This window comes from Saimiri boliviensis, chromosome 5 (assembly GCF_048565385.1).
Source record: "Saimiri boliviensis isolate mSaiBol1 chromosome 5, mSaiBol1.pri, whole genome shotgun sequence".
Taxonomy (NCBI): Eukaryota; Metazoa; Chordata; class Mammalia; order Primates; family Cebidae; genus Saimiri; species Saimiri boliviensis.
This window is the reverse complement of record NC_133453.1, coordinates 11,075,534-11,094,682: the sequence shown is the minus strand read 5'-3', so window position 1 is coordinate 11,094,682 and position 19,149 is coordinate 11,075,534. Positions and strand designations below refer to the sequence as shown.

The following is a 19,149-nucleotide window of genomic DNA, read 5'->3' as shown; positions in this document are numbered from 1 at the left end:
CCCACCCCACCCCCAACTCCCATGTAAACTATGCCCCCTCTTAGAAGGCAGAGCAGCTAAGGACACTTTTGTTTCAAGCACATTTGTTTGCTATCCATTGCACAAACTAGTGGGCTCCGGGAGCTGGCCCTGCTCGTCCCCCGGGCCCTCCTTCCCTGGTCCTGCACGTCTTGCCGCCTGTCAGGCCTCTCCTGCAACCCTCTGCCACATTTCAGAAAAGCTGAGAACCCCTTGGAGTGAGAAAGGAGGAGAAACACAGCATCTGCAGCCATGCAGGAGGTTAAATAAATACTTTCACTTCTCTTTTCCCCATTTGGGCGGAGCCCTCTCTCAGTCTGTCGGCCGACTTCCTGCTTGGGGCCTGAGCAGCCACACTCCAGGCAAGCTGGGCTGACCGAGGGTCTCAGAGGCCAGGTTTTGAGGCCCAGGGAGCGCCTAGGGTGGGAAGATGGCAGACGGGGGCAGCGACCTGAGCACCGGGTGAGTCTTTACCTCCTTTCCTTTAACCTTTATCTCTGGCTATATTGCAGCTCTCCTCAGGCCGTTTGTTCTGTTTGTGTCTAAGGCTTCACTTTAGTTTAATCCTTCTTTCCAAGAACATAGGTATGTGATGTGATGTGATAGAATGAAATGAAAGAGAAGATAATGAGGAAATCAGATTTTTAAAACGGGAGCAGGACAGCTGTTGGTGTGAGTCCAGCTTGCCGTAACACATGTGACTTTCTTATTGTGAAACTGCTGCTCAGCTGGCCAGGACACTCTGAACATAGCAGTCGTTTGCGGCTGGGATTAACTGTTTCCTCATGATCTCTGGACCTTTTCACATCCCTTGGCCTTCCTCTGCCTTCACATATGTCATGTCAAATAAAGGTAGTTTAGAAAATAAACACTCCAGGGTAAACACCTGGCTTACTTTTAAACACTGGATGCTGTGGTCTCACCTGTCCTGGCAAGGGGCCTCTGTTGGCTATTCCCATGACTGGCTCAGAGTCTGAGTTCTTTGATCAACCTTGATCAAAATAAGGAAAAGGAAGAAAACAGACCAGGACGGTAAAAGGCTAAATATGTTAATTTTTACTTCAATATCCTGTTCCAAGATGGGGGATACCTCTGACCAGAGAAGAGAAGGAAATCCTATCTTTTCTCTAGTAACGAGTTCCAAAATAACATTACTTAATCTTCTAAATTTTTTAATACAGAAGAAATACACTATACATTATTGTTCATAAAATTTAAAACAGTAGAGAAGTAAATTAAGGGAAAAAGTTATCTTTAGCACTCACCCACCCTTGTAGCTTCCCTTCCTAGTCCTGTGAAGAGTCTTGGGCATAGCTTTTTAAATATTTTTCTATGCATTTATATATATATATATACAAATTATGTATTTACAAAAAATACATTTTATATATATAGATAATGCATTTTTTGTAAATACATAATTTGTATCCTTGTTTTGTAATAAATTACATTATCATATATACAATAATAACATATATACAATTTATTTATATACAATAAATAAATCTTTATCACTCACCCACCCTTGTAGCTTCCCTTCCTAGTCCTGCGAAGATTCTTGGGCATAGCTTTTTAAATATTTTTCTATGCATTTATATATATATAAATTATGTATTTACAAAAAATGCACTTTATATATATAAATATATTTATTTATATATATATTATATTTATATATATTTATATATAAAATGCATTTTTTGTAAATACATAATTTGTATCCTTGTTTTGTAATAAATTACATTGCATGTGTTATTCTGCATTTTGCATTTTTACTTATTTTAATAGTGGAAAACTTGGAGATCTTTTAACCTTAATACATATAGATCTGCCTCATTCTTTTTATACATCCCATTCCATAGAATTGATATATCATAATTATTTGTTCCCCAATTGTTGGACACTTAAGTTGTTTTAAATTGTTCACATTGACCAATAAACTATCATAACAATGATTATATATTTCTTTTTGGGTTTTTACATGTATGCAAGTATTTATCTTGTCTCTAAACCTTAGAAAATGGAATTGTTGAGGCAAAAGGTCCAGTTATATACTTGTTTTCTTTTTCAAAATTATTTATTTATGTTGGTACATAGCAGGTATATATATTTATATGGTATATGAAATACTTTGATACAGGCATACAATGTATAATAATCCCATCAGGGTAAATGGGTTATCATCACCTCAAGTATTTATTCTTTCTTTATGTTACAAACATCCCACTTATACTCTTTTAGTTACTTTAAAATGTACAGTAAATTATTGTCAATTACAGTCACCATGTTGTACCATCGAATTCGAGGTCTTCCTCATTCCATCTAACTGTATTTTTGCACCCATTACCATTTCTACTTCCCCTTCCTCGACTACCCTTCCCAGTCCCTGGTTACCATCCTTCTACCCTCTATTTCCATAAGCTCAGTTGTTTTGATTTCTAGCTCCCACAAGGAAGTGAGAACATGTGAAGTTTGCCTTTCTGTGCCTGGCTTATTTCTCCAGTTCCATCCATGTTGTTGCAAATGTCAGGATCTCATTCTTTTTTATGGCCAAATAGTATTCCATTGTGTATATGTACTGTTTTTTCTTTTTTTTTTTTTAATATTTTATTGCATTTTAGGTTTTGGGGTACATGTGAAGAACATGCAAGATTGTTGCATAGACTTGTTTATAGGTCCTGCCAAATTGTCTTTCTAGGAGGCTGAATGAATGTATTTCACCACTAGCAATTGAGATGAACCATCTTCCTACAAACAGCCACAGTTTGCAAAGGTGATGAATGAAGAGTTACATTTTGTTTTAATTTGTATTTTCCTTATGATGTGGAACATTTAACAGCTTTTCATGTTTCTTGGCCATTTAAATTCCCTCTTCTATAAATTGCTTGTTTATTTTTTGCCAATGTGATTGAGTTATTTGTCCTTCTTTTTCATGATATGGGAGAATTCACTAAATATTCTGTAAGTATAAATATACTTTTCTTGTCCATTACCTTTGTGTATGGTGACTTTTATCTTATTAAAGCTTAAAATTTTATGTATAAACTTCTTGTGATACGGATTTTTTAAGGTAGATGCACGTTCGTTATGAACGAAGTCACACTGGCACACTCCGTGGGCAATGTCAGTCTTCACAGTTGATCCTGTGTTAAGGTGGCAGATTCACTGCTACCGATATTCAAGGAAGAGTTCCTTCTCTAATATCTTTCAACACTTTTTAAATTTTTAAACAAAAATATTCTTACATTGGAGTCACTTTAGCTCTCACAGCTTTTATTTGCCTCCTGGTGCTTTCACCTTTTCAATTTTTTACTTTGTGTTCATCATAGTTGTCTCAAACGTCCCTCCATGACAATTATTTACCTTTTAGTAGCTTTCTTGTTTCTTGTCATTTTGAATTTTTAAAAAATTGATAGCATTTATTTTTGAGGAGGGATCTTAATTTGTTTCTACGCGTCTGCAAGCTCCATGACCCCTTGTCATTCAGTCTTCACAGTCTTGCTTTATTTAGGTGTGCATGTGCTGTTAAGAACTTTGGGATAGTCTCCTGGTCGTCTCTGAGTTATTCTTCCGACTGATTCTGTCTGATCTTGTGTTCCGTGTGCCTGTGGCAGTTTTACAGCTCCTCTAGCCAGGCTTAACCCCAGCAGCTCACCCCAAACTTCCCACTTGCTTAGTCATAATCTGGGTGAACTTGTGTGTTTTTTTTTTTACATTTCCTGTTTTATCTGAGGTCAAATTGTTTTTTGTATGAGCTACAGTTTGCAGTCTTTGTTTTGATTCTTACCAATCTTTCTGAGGACACCATTAATTGATTAAATGATCCTTTTCCCCACTGATTCACAGTGCTACCCTTTTTGGGAGTATAGAGGCAGGGTGTGCTGCTGTGTTCTCTCTTCTCTGCCCTTGGCCTGTGACAGCCCCTCCTGATGCCAGTGCCACACTGCCATAGTGACGACAGCTTCCTGGGAACTCTTGACCTAATGAGGGAGCAAATCTCTTCCTCTTCCTCCAAAACGTCTTGGACTTTTGTGTTCCCAAATTCACTTGTCAAGATGTTGGAATTTTGTGTGGAACTGCACTCAATCTATAAATCAATTTGAAGAGAACAGATGTTTTTACAATATTACAACTTCCATCTAGTGGATATGGTTTGTGTATATTATTACTTTAAAAATATTTTCTATTAAACTTTGTATTTTTCTCTCTGAAGGCTTTGTACTTCTGCTAGATTCCTTCATAGATATTTGATCTTTTTATGCTGTTGTTAACTATTGTAGCCCTCCCTTATCAACAGTTTTACTTTCTGAGGTTTCAGTTACTTGTAGTAAAACTTGGTCCAAAACATTAAATGGAAAATTCCAGAAATAAACAATTCATGAGTTTTAAGATACTTCCCATTCTGAGAAGTGTGATGAAATCTCATGCTGTCCCTCTCCAGCCCACCCAGTATGTGAACCATCCCTTTATCTAGGGTATCCACAATGTAGACACTAATGGCCCATAAGTCACTGAGTAGCTGTCCTGGTGATCAGATTGACTGTCCTGGCATAACAGAGTTTGTGTTCAAGGAACTCTTATATTTTAGTCAATAGTGGCCCCAAAGCACAAGAGGATTGATGCTGGCAATTCAGACATGCCAAAGAGAAACCGTCAAGTGCTTCCTTTAGGTGAAAATGTGAAATTTCCTGAAAGAAAAAAAATCATATGCTGAGGTTGGTGATGTCTACAGTATGATGTTTTGAGAGAGAAAAAGAGACCACATTTACATAATTTTTATTACAGTACATTGTGATAGTTGATCTACTTTATTATTAGATATTGTTAATCTCCTATTGTGCCTAATTTATGTATAGGTAGGGGAAAACATAGTATATACAGAGTTTGGTAGTATCTACGATTTCAAGCATCCACTGGGGATCTTGGAAGCATCCCCTGTGGATAAAAGGGAACCAGTTTATTAAATTCTATGTATGAATTTGCATTGGTTACCCTTGTTTTAATCCATCATTCTATTTTTCATTCTTGTTTCAATATTGAAATGTTTTAGTTACTGTGATTTTTTTTTCTTGGTCATCTTATTTTACTCAACATTGTGAAATTGATCTCTGTTGTTGCCTATAGTTGTGCTTTATCCACATTTATTGCTCTACATTGTAAGGTGATATAAATACGCTACAATTAGTTTATTTACTGTTCATAAACATTTTGGTGATTTTTCAGATATTTTAGTGTTCCTATAAACTGTCTTGGGCAATTTTTTATTTTTTTAATTTTTATTTTTCTAAGATGGGGTTTCACCATGAGCAGTGTTCTGTAATCTACCTTACTGGGATTCAATTGGGAGACACTAAATGCACAGATAAATTTAGGAAGAATTTGTGTTTTAAAAGAAATTCAGAATGACCCCAATTAGAAACATAGTATATCTCTCCATTTATTCATGATTCTTTGAACTTGGGACTTTATTGGGTCACTTTAGTGCTAGGCATTTAAAACTTGTATTTATAAACAGGAATTCATTTTCCTTTTACATTGTCTATGTATTTCTTGCTGGCATTGGGGAAATTATTCATTTTAGCTCGCTGATCTTGTGCATGAAAGTCTTACTAAGTGGTCTTCTCCCTCCTAATACTGTCTTATGTTTTTCTCGAGAAATAATTACATCTTCAAAAATAGTAGCAGCTCTTTTTCAGAATTTATACCCCTATTCTTTTCTTTTTCTATCTTATTTTCTCTTTCTCTTTTGCCTTAGTGTGTTAGCCAGGACTGCCAGTGTAATACTGAATAGTAACAGTAAAAACAAGCATTTTAGTTTTGTTCCTGAGTTGGGGGGGAATACTTATAATATTTAAATTGAAGCTTTCTGATAGACACCTTTTTTCAAGTTAAGGACATTTTCCGCTGGCTCTGGTTTACTAAAAGTTATTAATTTCTTTTTATTATTATAATTTAAGTTCTGGTGTACATGTGCAGAACATGCAGGCTTGTTACATAGGTATATGTGTGCCATGGTGATTTGCTGCATCCATCACCTGGTCATCTACATTAGATACTTCTCCTAATGCTATCTCTCCCCTAACCCCCACCTCCTGCCATCCCTCCTCTACCTCCCGCACCCCCTGACAGGCTCCCAGTGTATGATGTTCCCCTCCCCAATCCCATTACTGGGTATATATCCAAAGGACTATAAATCATTTGATTATAAAGACACAGGCACATGTATGATTATTGTGGGACTGTTCACAATAGCAAAGACTTGGAACCAACCCAAATGCCCATTAATGATAGACTGGATAAAGAAAATGTGACATATATACACCATGGCATACTATGCAGCCATAAAAAAGGATGAGTTCATGTCCTTTGCAAGGACATGGATAAAGCTGGAAACCATCATTCTCAGCAAACTGACACAAAAACAGAAAACCAAACACTGCATATTCTCACTGATAAGTGGGTGTTGAACAATGAGAGAACTAGTTATTTCTTTTAATCAGGTCTGTGTATAGGATATTTATCAAAATGCCTACTACAGAATCTTTGAGAATTGTATCACTTTTCTGTTTTAATCTGTTTATCCAGAGTAAATTATATTGAAACATTTTATTAATTCAGTTGTTAATTTCACCAAAATAAAACATTTATATAGCTTAAAGTACCAGTCAATAAGGCCTTTAAAAACATAAGTACTTCCTTCTGCCGTCTTCCCAGCCTGTGTCCAGTTTCCCACATGGATTATCTTTAAGTTTTTGGCTCTTCCTTCTGTATTTACTTCTGTAATTGAAAATGATATGCTGATACAACTTTTGGTAATTTTTCAAGTTTCAGACATTAATCTGTTCACATAATAGAAAAGAAGATTTAGACTTTTTCCATAACACTCCTTCATTCCCTGTCCATTCTCATAATACATCACAGTTGGAGGTTTGTCAGTAATCAGCGTTATCATTATGATGACTACTTAAATGTTGTTTGTAATCAAGTGATGTACTATATTATGATCACGTTGCCATTCCTGTGCAACATCCCCCTCAAAATAAGTATTACCCTCATATATTTGCTTGGATTTTTTGTGTCCTCATTATGAATTCTTCCCAAGCGCGCTACAGAATTCTAAAACTCTTCTCAGTACAGTGAGGCACATTGAGTAATTTATCAATTCCATTTTCCTTTCTTGGAGAAACCCTCCTGGAATTATTCATTCTCCTGATCCCATCAGTTCTGGTTAGTTTCAGCTTCCAAGGCTGACCTTCTGCAGTTTGACATCTCTCCTGTGTTCGGTCTTGTTTTGTGGATTATATATATTCTTCTTTCATGCTTTGCTATCTCATGTTGGTTTACCACATTACCCAATAACCTCCTGACTGAGAGTTCATAGAAGGTATATATACATATATATATATATATGCATATATCTGTGTGTGTATATACATATTTTTTTAATCGTACATGTCTGAAAAAAATTTTTATCCTTAATCCTCACAACTGCATAAATATTTGGTAAGTATAAATGCATTGTTTGGAAATTAATTTAGTTAACTGTCTTGCAATTTCTGGCATTGCTAATAAGAAGTTTGATGCCATTCTGATTCTTGATCTTGTCTTTCTATGTCACTGTTTCACCTCTCTCAAACTTTCTGGCTCTTCTCTTTAATCCCTTGATTCTAAAATCTCATGATGGTTTGCCTTGGTGTGAGTGTTAAATTCATTTGTTATGCTTTGCTCTCCAGGACCCATTCAAATGGAAACCACTTTATGTCAATTCTGATCATTTTGCTTGTAATATTTGATTATTTTCTTCCTTCTGCTTTATCTCTTTTATCTTTTGGAATTCCTGTTAGTTGGATGTTAGGTTTCCTAGATTGATCCTCTGGAGACTTCCTGCCTTTTCTTGACAATCTTATATGTCTTCTTTTCTTGAATCTACCTTCTATGATATTTTCTGAGGACCTTCATTCCTTCTAGTGATTAAAAAACTTCTACCATTGTATTTTTAATTTCCAAAAGCTGTTTTAAAAAGTTGTTTATCTTTTATAGCGTCTTCTTGTTGTTTCAAGAAATCCAAAATTTTCTCTCTACTAATGAGGATGATAATTTTTTAAATTTTATGTTTCTTCCAAGGTTATTTTAAGTACTAGTTTCTTCCAAGTTTCTTTCCCAGCTCCTGTTCCATTATTTGCTTGTTCTGCAAGAATTCGTCACGTGTTCATTGGGTACTCTTTCACATTTAAGAGTAAGACCCTAAAAATCTGATTAGGAGCTCTGTTCAAGGAATGCCTCTTGTTGACTGTGCCCCATTTTGATTTTTCCTTTTCCAACTCATCTTCTGAAGGAACAGTTCCTCTAATTCATGACAGCTTCCCAAGTTCAAAAGTGTACACTGGCTTACTCCTTGTCAGCCTCCCTTAAACAGGTAATCAGGTTTTTTATTCTTTCATTCTCTGAAATTAGCTACCGTATATGCACCTATCTTCCAAAATGTTTGATTATCTCCATTTGTCCTTTCCTTTTCTATTCCCTGGTCTTTGCTACTTTTCTGCCTCTAACTCTCTCTTACAGGTGGTTTCATAGGATTTCAGAGGGAACACAGATGAATTCAGGTCTGTCAACCTGCTAGAATTAACCAAATGCATAGATTGGTTCTCTAATGTGACCTTTCCTGGAATTCCTGAGATAACACCTACATGGGCATGTCATATGACTTTTTCATCCACTCCTGGGTTGGATTTACTTATATTTTATTATGGGATTTTACCTCATGTATTTATAAGCAGCTTTTTGGCCTACAGTTTTTGTTCTTATTTTGTATTTGTCTCTAGCGTTGATAGCAGAACTGTAGCAGCCTCATGAAATAAATGGGGGTGATTGAAACTTTGAATACATATATGTATATATGCACAGATATATATTAGAATGATTTGTTTAATACAGACATCATCTGTTCCTTGAAAGATTGCAGAAAATTGTCCATAAAACTATTTGAAACTGATGTGTGTGTGTGTGTGTGTGTGTGTGTGTGTGTGTGTGTGTGTGTGTGTAGTTGTGGGGAAAAAGTAGATTAGTGTACTTCTGGAAGTATATTAGGCATTTCTCTTATTATTTTTAGTTCTTATGCTGACCTTTGAGCCAACTTTGATCATTTATATTGTCCTGAAAATGAATAATCTTCCTAGAGTCTCTTATTAGTAGAAAGTTGTATAGGAATTTCTTTTATAAAGTTTTAATCCTTTCCTTCTCTGAAGACCTATCCTTTTTCCTATTTCTACCATTGTTTATTACTGTCTTTTCCTTTGTTTTCTTGATCAATCTTCCCATATTGTTGGTCTTTTCAATGAACCACCTTTTGGTTTTATTGACCTACTGCTCTTATTTTCTGTTTGAGATTTAATTAAATCTCGCTTTTCTTTACTATATTTTTCTATTTATTTTCTTTCCTAATTATTTACTTCTACTTTGAGGGGATTACTTTGTATTCTGTTTCTAATACCTTGGCTTAAAACTTAATTTACTTGTCAGTTTCTTATTTTTTAATAAATGCATTTTAGGCCATGAATGCTCACCTCTGTGCCACTTTGGAAATGTTTGGCCTTTATAATGCATAGTATTTTCATCGGAGTTTATTTCTTAGCTAGATGTTATTTTGATTTTGATTTCCTGGTCAACCTAAGAAGTGTTTGGAAGCAGCTTTTACAATTTCTCAGTGAAACGAGTCAGGGAAATCGTCCTGTCTTTTGGTTGTTTACTCTGAAGCTATCACATTGTGGTTAGAAAATGTGTTTCTTCGGAACTCCATTTGTGAGAGTCTATTGTTGTTTCTTTTGTGACGTAGTGCATAGTTAGTTTTGAGGCTTCACCACATTTGAAAGGCAATATAGTGCCATGATTAAGAGTGTAGTAACTAACTCCAGATGGGAGAGAGGGTAGGATAGGGGAAGATCAACACTAGGACTATTGGAGAGGGATGGTGTGAAGTCCAGCTCTGCCACCGTATAGATGTGGAGGTGGGGCAAGCCTTGTTTCTTCCCTATAAAATGACAGTATCAATAATGGTGTTGCCAGTAAGCTAGCACAGGTTCTTGGCTTCACCCCATAAAAGAATTTGAAGGCCAGACCAAAGTGACAGTATAAAAGATTGATTGCCGAGCAAAAGCAAGTACACACTCAAGAGAGGATTGCAAGTGTCCTCAGAAGAATGAACCATGCCCAACCTGGCCAGGGCTCACATGCTGTATGAATAAGCATAATGAAGCCATGGAATATTCCATAATAAGGGGAAGGGTTGGCCAGGCACAGTGGCTCACACTTGTAATCCCAACACTTTGGGAAGTGAGGCAGGTCAGGAGTTCCAGACCAGCCTCACCAACATGGTGAAACCATACCTCTACTAAAAAAAAAAAGAAAAATTAGCCACGCATGGTAGTGGGCACCTGTAATACTAGCTACTAGGAAGACTGAGGCAGGGAGAATTGCTTGAGCTCAGGAGGTGGAGATTGTCATGAGCCGAGTTCTTACCACTGCACTCCAGCCTGGGCAACAGAATGAAACTCCATCCCAAAAAAAAGGGGTGGGGGATGAGTGGAGGGATTTGCTGGGTAATGAGTGGGCAGTTCTCAATTGGGGTGCCAGTATTTTCTTAACTAAATATGGTTAATCTGAAACTGCTGTGGTGTCATGTGCATGATGGGAGTGGGAGGTTTCCCCAGGGAAGTTTTATGGTAATAAGGACGTAATGCCGCCACATTTGTCGTTATACAGAAATCATCTAAATGTGTAAATACAATCCAATACTTTAGGAACACAGATCATTATATAATTGCTTGAATTTAAAAGTCTCCTAAGGTTAAAATATTTAGTTGTGATTATCTTTTGTGTGTGTGTGTGTGTGTGTTATTGAAGTATAATTGACATAACTGTATAAATTGAAGGTATACAACATGATGATTTCATATATGTTTATATTGTGAAATGATTACCACAATCAAGCTAGTTAATATATTCATCATGTCACATAGTTAACATTGTATGTGTGCGATAAGAACGTTTAAAATCTACTCTTTTAGCAAAGTTCAAATATGTAATACATTATTGTTAACCATAGTCTCTATACTACACATTAAATACCCAGAACTTATCCATCTTATAACTGAAAGTCTGTACCCTTTAACCAACATTTCCTCATTCCCCCCACTTCCCAGCCCTTGGCAACTGCTGTTTGACTATTTTTATGATTCAACTTCTTTATATCCATCAATCTGAATCTAAGACTAGTGGAGTCTTATAGGTATTTCTGTATATAAGATCATGTCATCTGGAAACAGAAACAATTTTACTTCTTCCTTTCTGATTTAGATGCCCTTAATTCATTTTTCTTGCCCAATTAATCTGCCTAGGACTTTCAGTACTGTGTTGAATAGATATGGCAAGAATGGTCATTGTTGTCTTGTTCTTCATCTTATAAAAAAAGCTTTCAGTTTTTTATTATTGAATTTGATGCTAGCAGTGGGCTTGTCATACATGGCCTTTATTGTGTTCAGGTATATTTCATTTATATCTAATTTGTTAAACGTTTTCTATCATGAAAGTATGTTGAAGTTTTCAGATGCTTTTTCTGCATCTATTAAAATGTTCATATAATTTTTATCCGTCACTCTGTTAATGTTGCACATCACATTTACTGATTTACATGTTGCATCATCGTTGTATCCCAGGGATAAATCCCAATTGATCATGGTAAGTGATCGTTTTAGCATACTGTCGAATTTGGTTTTGTTTGGTAGTATTTTGTTGAGAATTGTTGCATCTATGTATATCAGCGGGATTGGCCTGTAATTTTCTTTTCTTCTAGTGTCCTAATCTGACAGGTGTCAAGGTAATGCTCATCAAATGAGTTTGGAAGTGTTCCTTGCTCTTACTTTTTTTGGAAGAGGTTGAGAAGAATTGGTATTAATTTTTTCTTAAATGTTTGGTAGAATTCATTAACATAGCCAATGTTTTTTCTTTAATGGAAAGTTGTTTACTTATTCAATGTTTTTACACACTATTGTTCTATTCAGATTATCTGTTTTTTCAGGATTCAGTTTTGATAGATTGTATATTTCTAGGAATTTATCTATTTCTTCTAGGTTATCCAATTTGTTGATGTGTAATTGCTCATAGCAGCCTCATGATTCTTTGTATTATCATGTTATCAGTTGTAATGTTTCCTCTGTCATTTATAAGTTTATTTATTTGTGTCTTGTCTCTTTTATAACTTGGTTAAAAAAATTACTAACTTGGTTAATTTAGCTAAGAATTTGTTAATTCTGTTTATCTTTTCAAAGAACCAATTCTGAGTTTTGTTGATCTTTTCTATTATTTTTATATTCCCTATTTAATTTTTCTCTAATCCACATTGTTTTCTCCCTCTGTTGCTAACTTTGGGTTTACCTTGTCTTTCTTCATCAAGTGTAAAGCCAAATGGTTTAAGATTTTTTTCCAATGTAGGTGTTTATACTATAAACTTGCCTCTTAGAACTGCTCTTGCTGCATTCCATAAGTTTTGCTATGTTGTGTTCTTATTTTTGTTTGCCTCAGGACATTTGTAAGTTACCTTTTTGGCTTCTTCTTTGACCTATTGGTTATTCAGGAATGTGTTGATTAATGTTCTTACATTATTGACATATTTGTTTACTGAAGTTATTAATTCCTCAAGTTTTTTCCTATTATGGATCTCTAGTTTCATAATATTGTGTCCGGATAAGATACTTGACGTGATTTCAGTGTTGAATTTGTTAAGACTTCTTTTGTGGCCTAACATATGATTTTTTTCCTGGAGAATGTTTCATGTACACTGGAGTAGAATGTGTGTTCTGTTGCTATTGAATGAAATGTTCCATATATGTTTGTTAGGTCCATTTGATCTAAAGTCTGGTTCAAGATCAATGTTTTCCTATGACTTTCTGTCTGATTGATCTATGATTATCGATGGTAGAGTATTAAAATCCCCTCCTAATATTGTATTGCTGTTTCTTTCTTTTCTCAGTTCTGTTAGTATTTGCTTTATTTAGATGTTCCAGTGTTGTATGCAAAAATATTTAAAATTGTTGTATCCTCTTGATGAACTGTCCCCTTTATCATTATGTATTGATCTTCTGTATCTCTTGTGGCCATTTTTTACTTAATGTATATTTCATTTGGTATAAATATAACCACCCCTGCCTTCTTTTGGTCACTTTTTGCATGGAATATCTTTTTTCATTCCTTCACCTTCAGCATATTTGTGTTCTTAGAGCTAAAACAAGTCTCTTTCTCTTTTTTTTTGTTTTGTTCTTGTTTTTGGTGGAGTCTCCTCTGTGGCCCAGGTTGGAGTACAGTGGCACTGTCTCAGCTTACTGCAACCTCCACCTCCCAGTTCAAGTGATTCTCCTGCCTCAGCTTCCCAAGTAGCTGGGATTACAAGTACCTGCCACCACTCCCAGCTAATTTTTGTATTTTTAGTAGAGATGGGGATTCACTATGTTGGCCAGCCTTGTCTCAAGCTACTGACCTCAAGTGATCCATCTACCTTGGCCTCCCGAAATTCTAGGATTATAGGTGTGAACCACTGCACTAGGCCTAAAACAAGTCTCTTATATGCAGCAGATTGTTTGATCTTGTGGGGTTTTTTTAATCCATTCAGTCACTTTATTTCTTTTAATTAGAGAATTTAATCCACTTCTTACTATTGCCACTTCGTTAATTGTGTTCTGACTGATTTGTAGTACTTTTTTTCTTTCTTTCTTTCTTGTTGCCTTCTTTTGTGATTTTGATGACTTTTGAAATTGATATGCTTTTATTTCTTTCTCTTGATCTTATTTATCTACTACAGGTTTCTACTTTGTGGTTACTATGAGGCTTACATAAAATATCTTTTAACTATACTATCCTATTTTAAGCCAACAACTTTAATCACATACAAAATTCTACACTTTTACTTCTCCCCTTTCTCACATTTTAGTCAGTTACAATTTACATATCTTTTATATATTGTCTCCAACAACAAATTACTCTATTAGTCAATTCTCACACTGCTATAAAGAACTACCTGGGGCTGGGCACAGTGGCTTACACCTGTAATCCCAGCACTTCGGGAGGCAGAGGCTGGTGAATTACCTGAGGTCAGGAGTTCAAGACCAGCCTGGCCAACATAGTGAAACCCTAACTCTATAAAAATTACAAAAATTAGCCAGGCATGGTGGCATGTGGCTGTAGTGCCAGCTACTTGGGAGACTGAGGCAGGAGAATCACTTAAACACAGATGGCAAAGGTTGCCAGGAGAATCACTTGAACCTGGGTGGCAGAGGTTGCAGTGAGCCAAGATAGCACCACTGCACTCCAGCCAGGGTGACAGAGCAAGACTCTGTCTCAAAAAACAAACAAACAAACAAAACAAACAAACAAACAAAAAAACCCAACTACCTGAGACTGTGTAATTTATAAAGAAAACAGTTTAAATTTGACTCACAGTTCCACAGGCTTTACAAGGGGCATGGCTCGGGAGGCCTCAGAACACTTTCAATCATGGTGGAAGGGCCAAGGGGAAACAAGCACATCTCCACATGGCAACAGGAGAGAAAGAGAGTGAAGGGAGAAGTGGCTATGCACTTTTAAACTAGATCTCATGAGAACTCACTATCACATGAACAGTAAGGGGAAAATCCACCCCCATGATCCAATCCCTCCCACCAGGGCCCTCCTGCAACACTGAGGATTACAACTCAGCATGAGATTTGGGTGGGGACATGGAGCCAGATGTATTAATTACTATAGGTACAATAACTTTTAATAGTTTGTTTTTTGACTTTTATACCACAATTGAAAGGAACTTGCAAACAATTGTTACAACATTAGAGATTTCTGACTTTGACTATATATTCACCTTTACTGATGAGATTTTGCATATTTATATATTGTTATGTTGTTAATTAGTACCATCTCATTTCAGCTTTAAGCACTACCTCTTGCATTTCTTATAAGACAGATACAGCGATGATGAACTCCTTCAACTTTGTTTGTTTGGAAAGGTCTGTATTTCTCCTTCACTTCTGAAGGACAGCTTTACCAGGTATAACATTCTAGGTCAGTAGGGTTTCTATTATTTCACCATTTTGAATACATTATCCTAGTCTCTCCTGGGCTGAGAAGAGGAGATTTCTGCTGAGAAATTTGCTGCTAGTCTTATGAGGTCTCCTTTATACATAATGAGTTGTGCTTTTCTTGCTGTGCACTTTTTGTTTCATTTTCTCTCTCTCTTCTCCTTCAGTAATTCCCATGATTTGTATGTTGTTTCACTTAATGGTGACCCATAAATCCCACTAGGATTTTTTTTAACTCATTTTTATTCTTTGCTATTTTTGCTCCTCTGAGTAAATAATATCAAATGACCTATCATTGAGTTCACTGAATTCACGAAGTTTTTCTTCTGGTTGATTGAGTCAGCTGTTAAAGCTCTCTATTAAATTTTTCAGCCCAGGCATTGTATTTTTCAGATCTAGGATTTCTGGCTTTTTAAAAATGTTTCCTGTTCCTTTTTGGCATTATGATTTTGTTTATATATTTTCTAATTTTGTTGAGGTGTCTAACTGTGTTTACTTACAGTTAACTGAATTTTTAAAGAGAATTATTCTGAATTCTTTGTCAGTAAGTTTATAAATCTCCATTTCTTTAGAGTCAGTTATCAGACCATATTAGTTTATTTTAGTGGTATTGCTTTTTCCTGATTCTTTATGATCCTTGTATGCTAACATTGGTGTCTGCACATTTGAAAAAGCAATAACCTCTTCTAGCCTTTATAAGTTTGTTTTGGCAGAAAAGCCCTTCACTAGTCAGTTCAACCTGGAGTTCTGGACAATCCATGGACAGGCAGAGTTTACTATTGAAATCTCTAGTTAGGCCAGATCATTACCTGTGCTCTGAGATTGGCTAAGACCATTGCTGGTCTCTGTGGTTGTTTGGATGTTTTGACTGCCCTTTTGTTGGGCACTGGCTACTGGCCAGGCTCTGAGATTGGACAAGGCCTTAAGCTGCTATTAGGTGTGGTCACAGCCTGGGCTCTGATTAGGCAGGGTTGAAAGCTGTGTTCCACAGTTGGGTGGTGCCACTCACTGTGTTCTTCTCAGCCACTGGCTGTGCTCCAAAGTTTATCAGAGTTGTTACCAGGTGCCCAGGTTCAGTGGGACCACAGATTATGCCCCACCCTTAGATCCTTGCTGCAAGCTAGGCTCATCAGTCAGGTAGCATGATTTTCTTGAATCTCTGGTCAGGCAAGGCTGCAAGTTGTGCCCCATGGTTCAGAAGTATCACTGGCTGGACTATGTGATTTAGTAGGACCACAGGTTACATTCTACATTTGGGCAGGGTGACTGGCACTACTCCTTGCCACAGGCTGGAGTTTCTGGTTGCTTGGGCCCCAAAGCCATACCCACCATTGATAGAGGTCATTGGCTTGGTTTCCTGCCCATGAAGGTCATTGGCTGGGCTTTCAGCCTGGGCAGGGTCACAATTTGAACTTCCTGGTTAGCAGGGCTAGAGGCCATTCTCTGTAGTTAAGCAGGGTGGCTGGCTTGATTACTTGCCTGGGAAAATACATATGCTAGATTTGAGATTGGGCAGAATCTCTTTGGGGGTTCCCTGGTCAAGTAAGACAGAAAGCTAAACTCCTTAGCTGGGCTGAGCTGCAGGCTAGGCACCGAAGCCAGTTAGAACTGCTGACCATGCTCCCTGGCCAAACAGGGTCACCAGCTTGCCTCTGCAAGTGGACAGAGCTGCTGGCTGAGCTCTCTGATAGGGTGCTGATGTGAGGAACACAGTACCAGCATGATGATCCATGCACTAGCCACTGTTATCCCTGTCCTCACTTCTTCCTTTCTAATCAAACCCACCTGATCTAGCCTCACTGATTTCTCATTTGTTTCCCATGAGGCAAGACAGAATTGGGCCTCCTAAGAAGCAGCCCATAATGCCAGGGAAGCTGGGTGTTCTCCTCAGGTTCTGTTTTCCCCACTGGAGAAACCTTAGGCTCAGGGAAAACCTCTTGGTGTGGCACTGTGCCAGTCTGGGGGAGGAACAACAAAGTCAAAGTGAAACCATCCCTCTTACTTTCTAATGTGGGTTTTCTCAGGTTTTGTGGTCCAAGGAAAGTGGTTCAGTCTCACTCTTGGGTTCTGGGATTTTCACAAAGGCATTCTTGTCTATGGATAGTTGCTACTGAGTCTTTCTGTGAAAGAAACTAAAGCCAGAAACATCCTATTCTGCCATCTTAGTAACATCCCATCCAGGATGTGCCTTTTAAATCTAAGGTTTTAACTTCAGTTCCGGAAAACTTTTTTTGTTTGTTTTATTTGATTTCCCTATTCTCATTCTTTCTATTCTCTTCTGGAATTCCCTATGGCAAATGTTGAAGCATCTTATGCAGTTTATCTTTCTTTTTTTACATTTTCCGTATCTTCCCCCCACCATATACCAGGAAGAAAATGTGGCTCTGTAAGTCACTCTTCAACTGAGTCTATGCTGCACACCTACCTTTATTTTTTTAACAGCTTTAATAAGTTATAATTTACATACTATAAAATTCTCCTGTTTTAAGTGTGTATCTCAATGATTTTTCACAGAATTACTGAGTTGTGCAACCATCATCACAATCCAAGTGTAGACTATTTTAATTATCCTTAAAAAGTTTCATCATGACTATTTGGGATCAATTCCTGCTCCTATTCTCTGGCCCCAGGCAACCACTAATATACTTTTTATCTCTAAAATTTTCCCTTTCCTGGACATTTCATGTAAATGGATCATATATTATATGGTCTTTTACATCTGGATTATTTCATTGAACATAATATTTTTGAAGTTCATCCATGTTTTACCATGTATTTATATAGTTTTGTTCCTTTTTATTGCTGAATAGCATTCTATTTTATGGCTTTATCAATATTTTTTTCATTTGCCAGTCAATAGACATTTGAATTGTTTCCATTTTTTTACTATTATGAATAATCCTGTCCTGAGTATTTGCATATAAGCCTTTGTGTGGATATACATTTTCATTTCTAGGTAGATATTTGGAGTGAAATTATTAGGTTCTATAGTAGCATTGTGTTTCACTTTAAAAACATTTATCTTACAGTATTTCCAATGACCATTTTACAGCAATGTGTAAGGGTTCCAGTTTTCCCACATCTTTGTTTAAACCTGTTATTTTATGTCTTTGTAGCCATTCCAATGGATGTACCTTATTTTGTTGTGGTTTGATTTTGTGTTTCTCTAATGACTAATGATATTGAACATCTTTTCACATGTTTATTATCTTCCATGTGTCTTTTGGAGAAATATCTATTCAAATTATTTGCCCATTTTTTAATTGGGTTGTCTTTTTATTGAGTTGTCAGAATTCTTTACACATTTGAATACAAGTAGTTTATTAAAAACATGATTGGCTAAATTTTTCTCCCAGACTGTGACTAATCTTTTCTTTCTATTTATGGTACATTTGAGGCACAAAATATTTAAATTTTGTTAAATTTCAACGTGTCAATTTATTCTTTTAAGGATCATGCTTTTGTTGTAGCTCTTTGTCTTACCTAAATGACTCACAACGATTTTTGCCTGTATTTTCTTTCAAAAGTCTTATCATTTTTGCTGTTTTATAAGACTACTGCATAATTTGGGAACCCAGTGAAAAATGAAACTCAGGGGATTCTTGTTCACAAATTAATAAGGTTTTCAAAACAGTGAAAGCAGAACACTAGAAGCACAGACTCTGTGACGGCACAGGATGCATGCTCATAAAGCCAGCACTGTTTTTACATTTACATCTATGATCCATTTTGAGTTGATTTATGTATATGATGTGAGATAAGGGTCTAATTTCATATTTTTGCATGTGTCTATCCAGTTGTGCTAGCACTATTTGTTGAAAAGACTATCTTTTCCTCAATTAATTGCCTTGGCACTTTCATTAAAAATCAATTGACCAAAGACAGAGAATTTATTTCTGTACTCTCAGTTCTGTTTTATTTATCATTATGTATCTTTATGCTAGTACTGTCTTGATTCATACAATTTTATAATAAGTGTTGAAATTACAAAGTATAAGTCTTACAACATTTTTCT

The 19,149-nt window shown here is 36.3% G+C and overlaps 1 protein-coding gene across 18 annotated transcripts in view; it reads left to right on the top strand.

Annotated features, from left to right (window-relative positions):
- The first annotated feature begins 328 nt into the window (after window positions 1–328).
- SP100 (SP100 nuclear antigen) overlaps window positions 329–19,149 on the top strand; it is a 116,408-nt gene continuing 97,587 nt past the window's right edge. For 16 of the 18 annotated variants that reach the window (XM_074398876.1, XM_074398871.1, XM_074398868.1 and 13 more), the window contains exons 1-2: window positions 329–480; window positions 2,717–2,791. In XM_074398876.1, coding sequence (XP_074254977.1) covers window positions 449–480; window positions 2,717–2,791 — 107 coding nt within the window. In that variant the 5' untranslated portion in view covers window positions 329–448. The remainder of the gene's footprint in view (window positions 481–2,716; window positions 2,792–19,149) is intronic. The other 2 variants (XM_074398885.1, XM_074398873.1) reach the window with 2 other exon arrangements.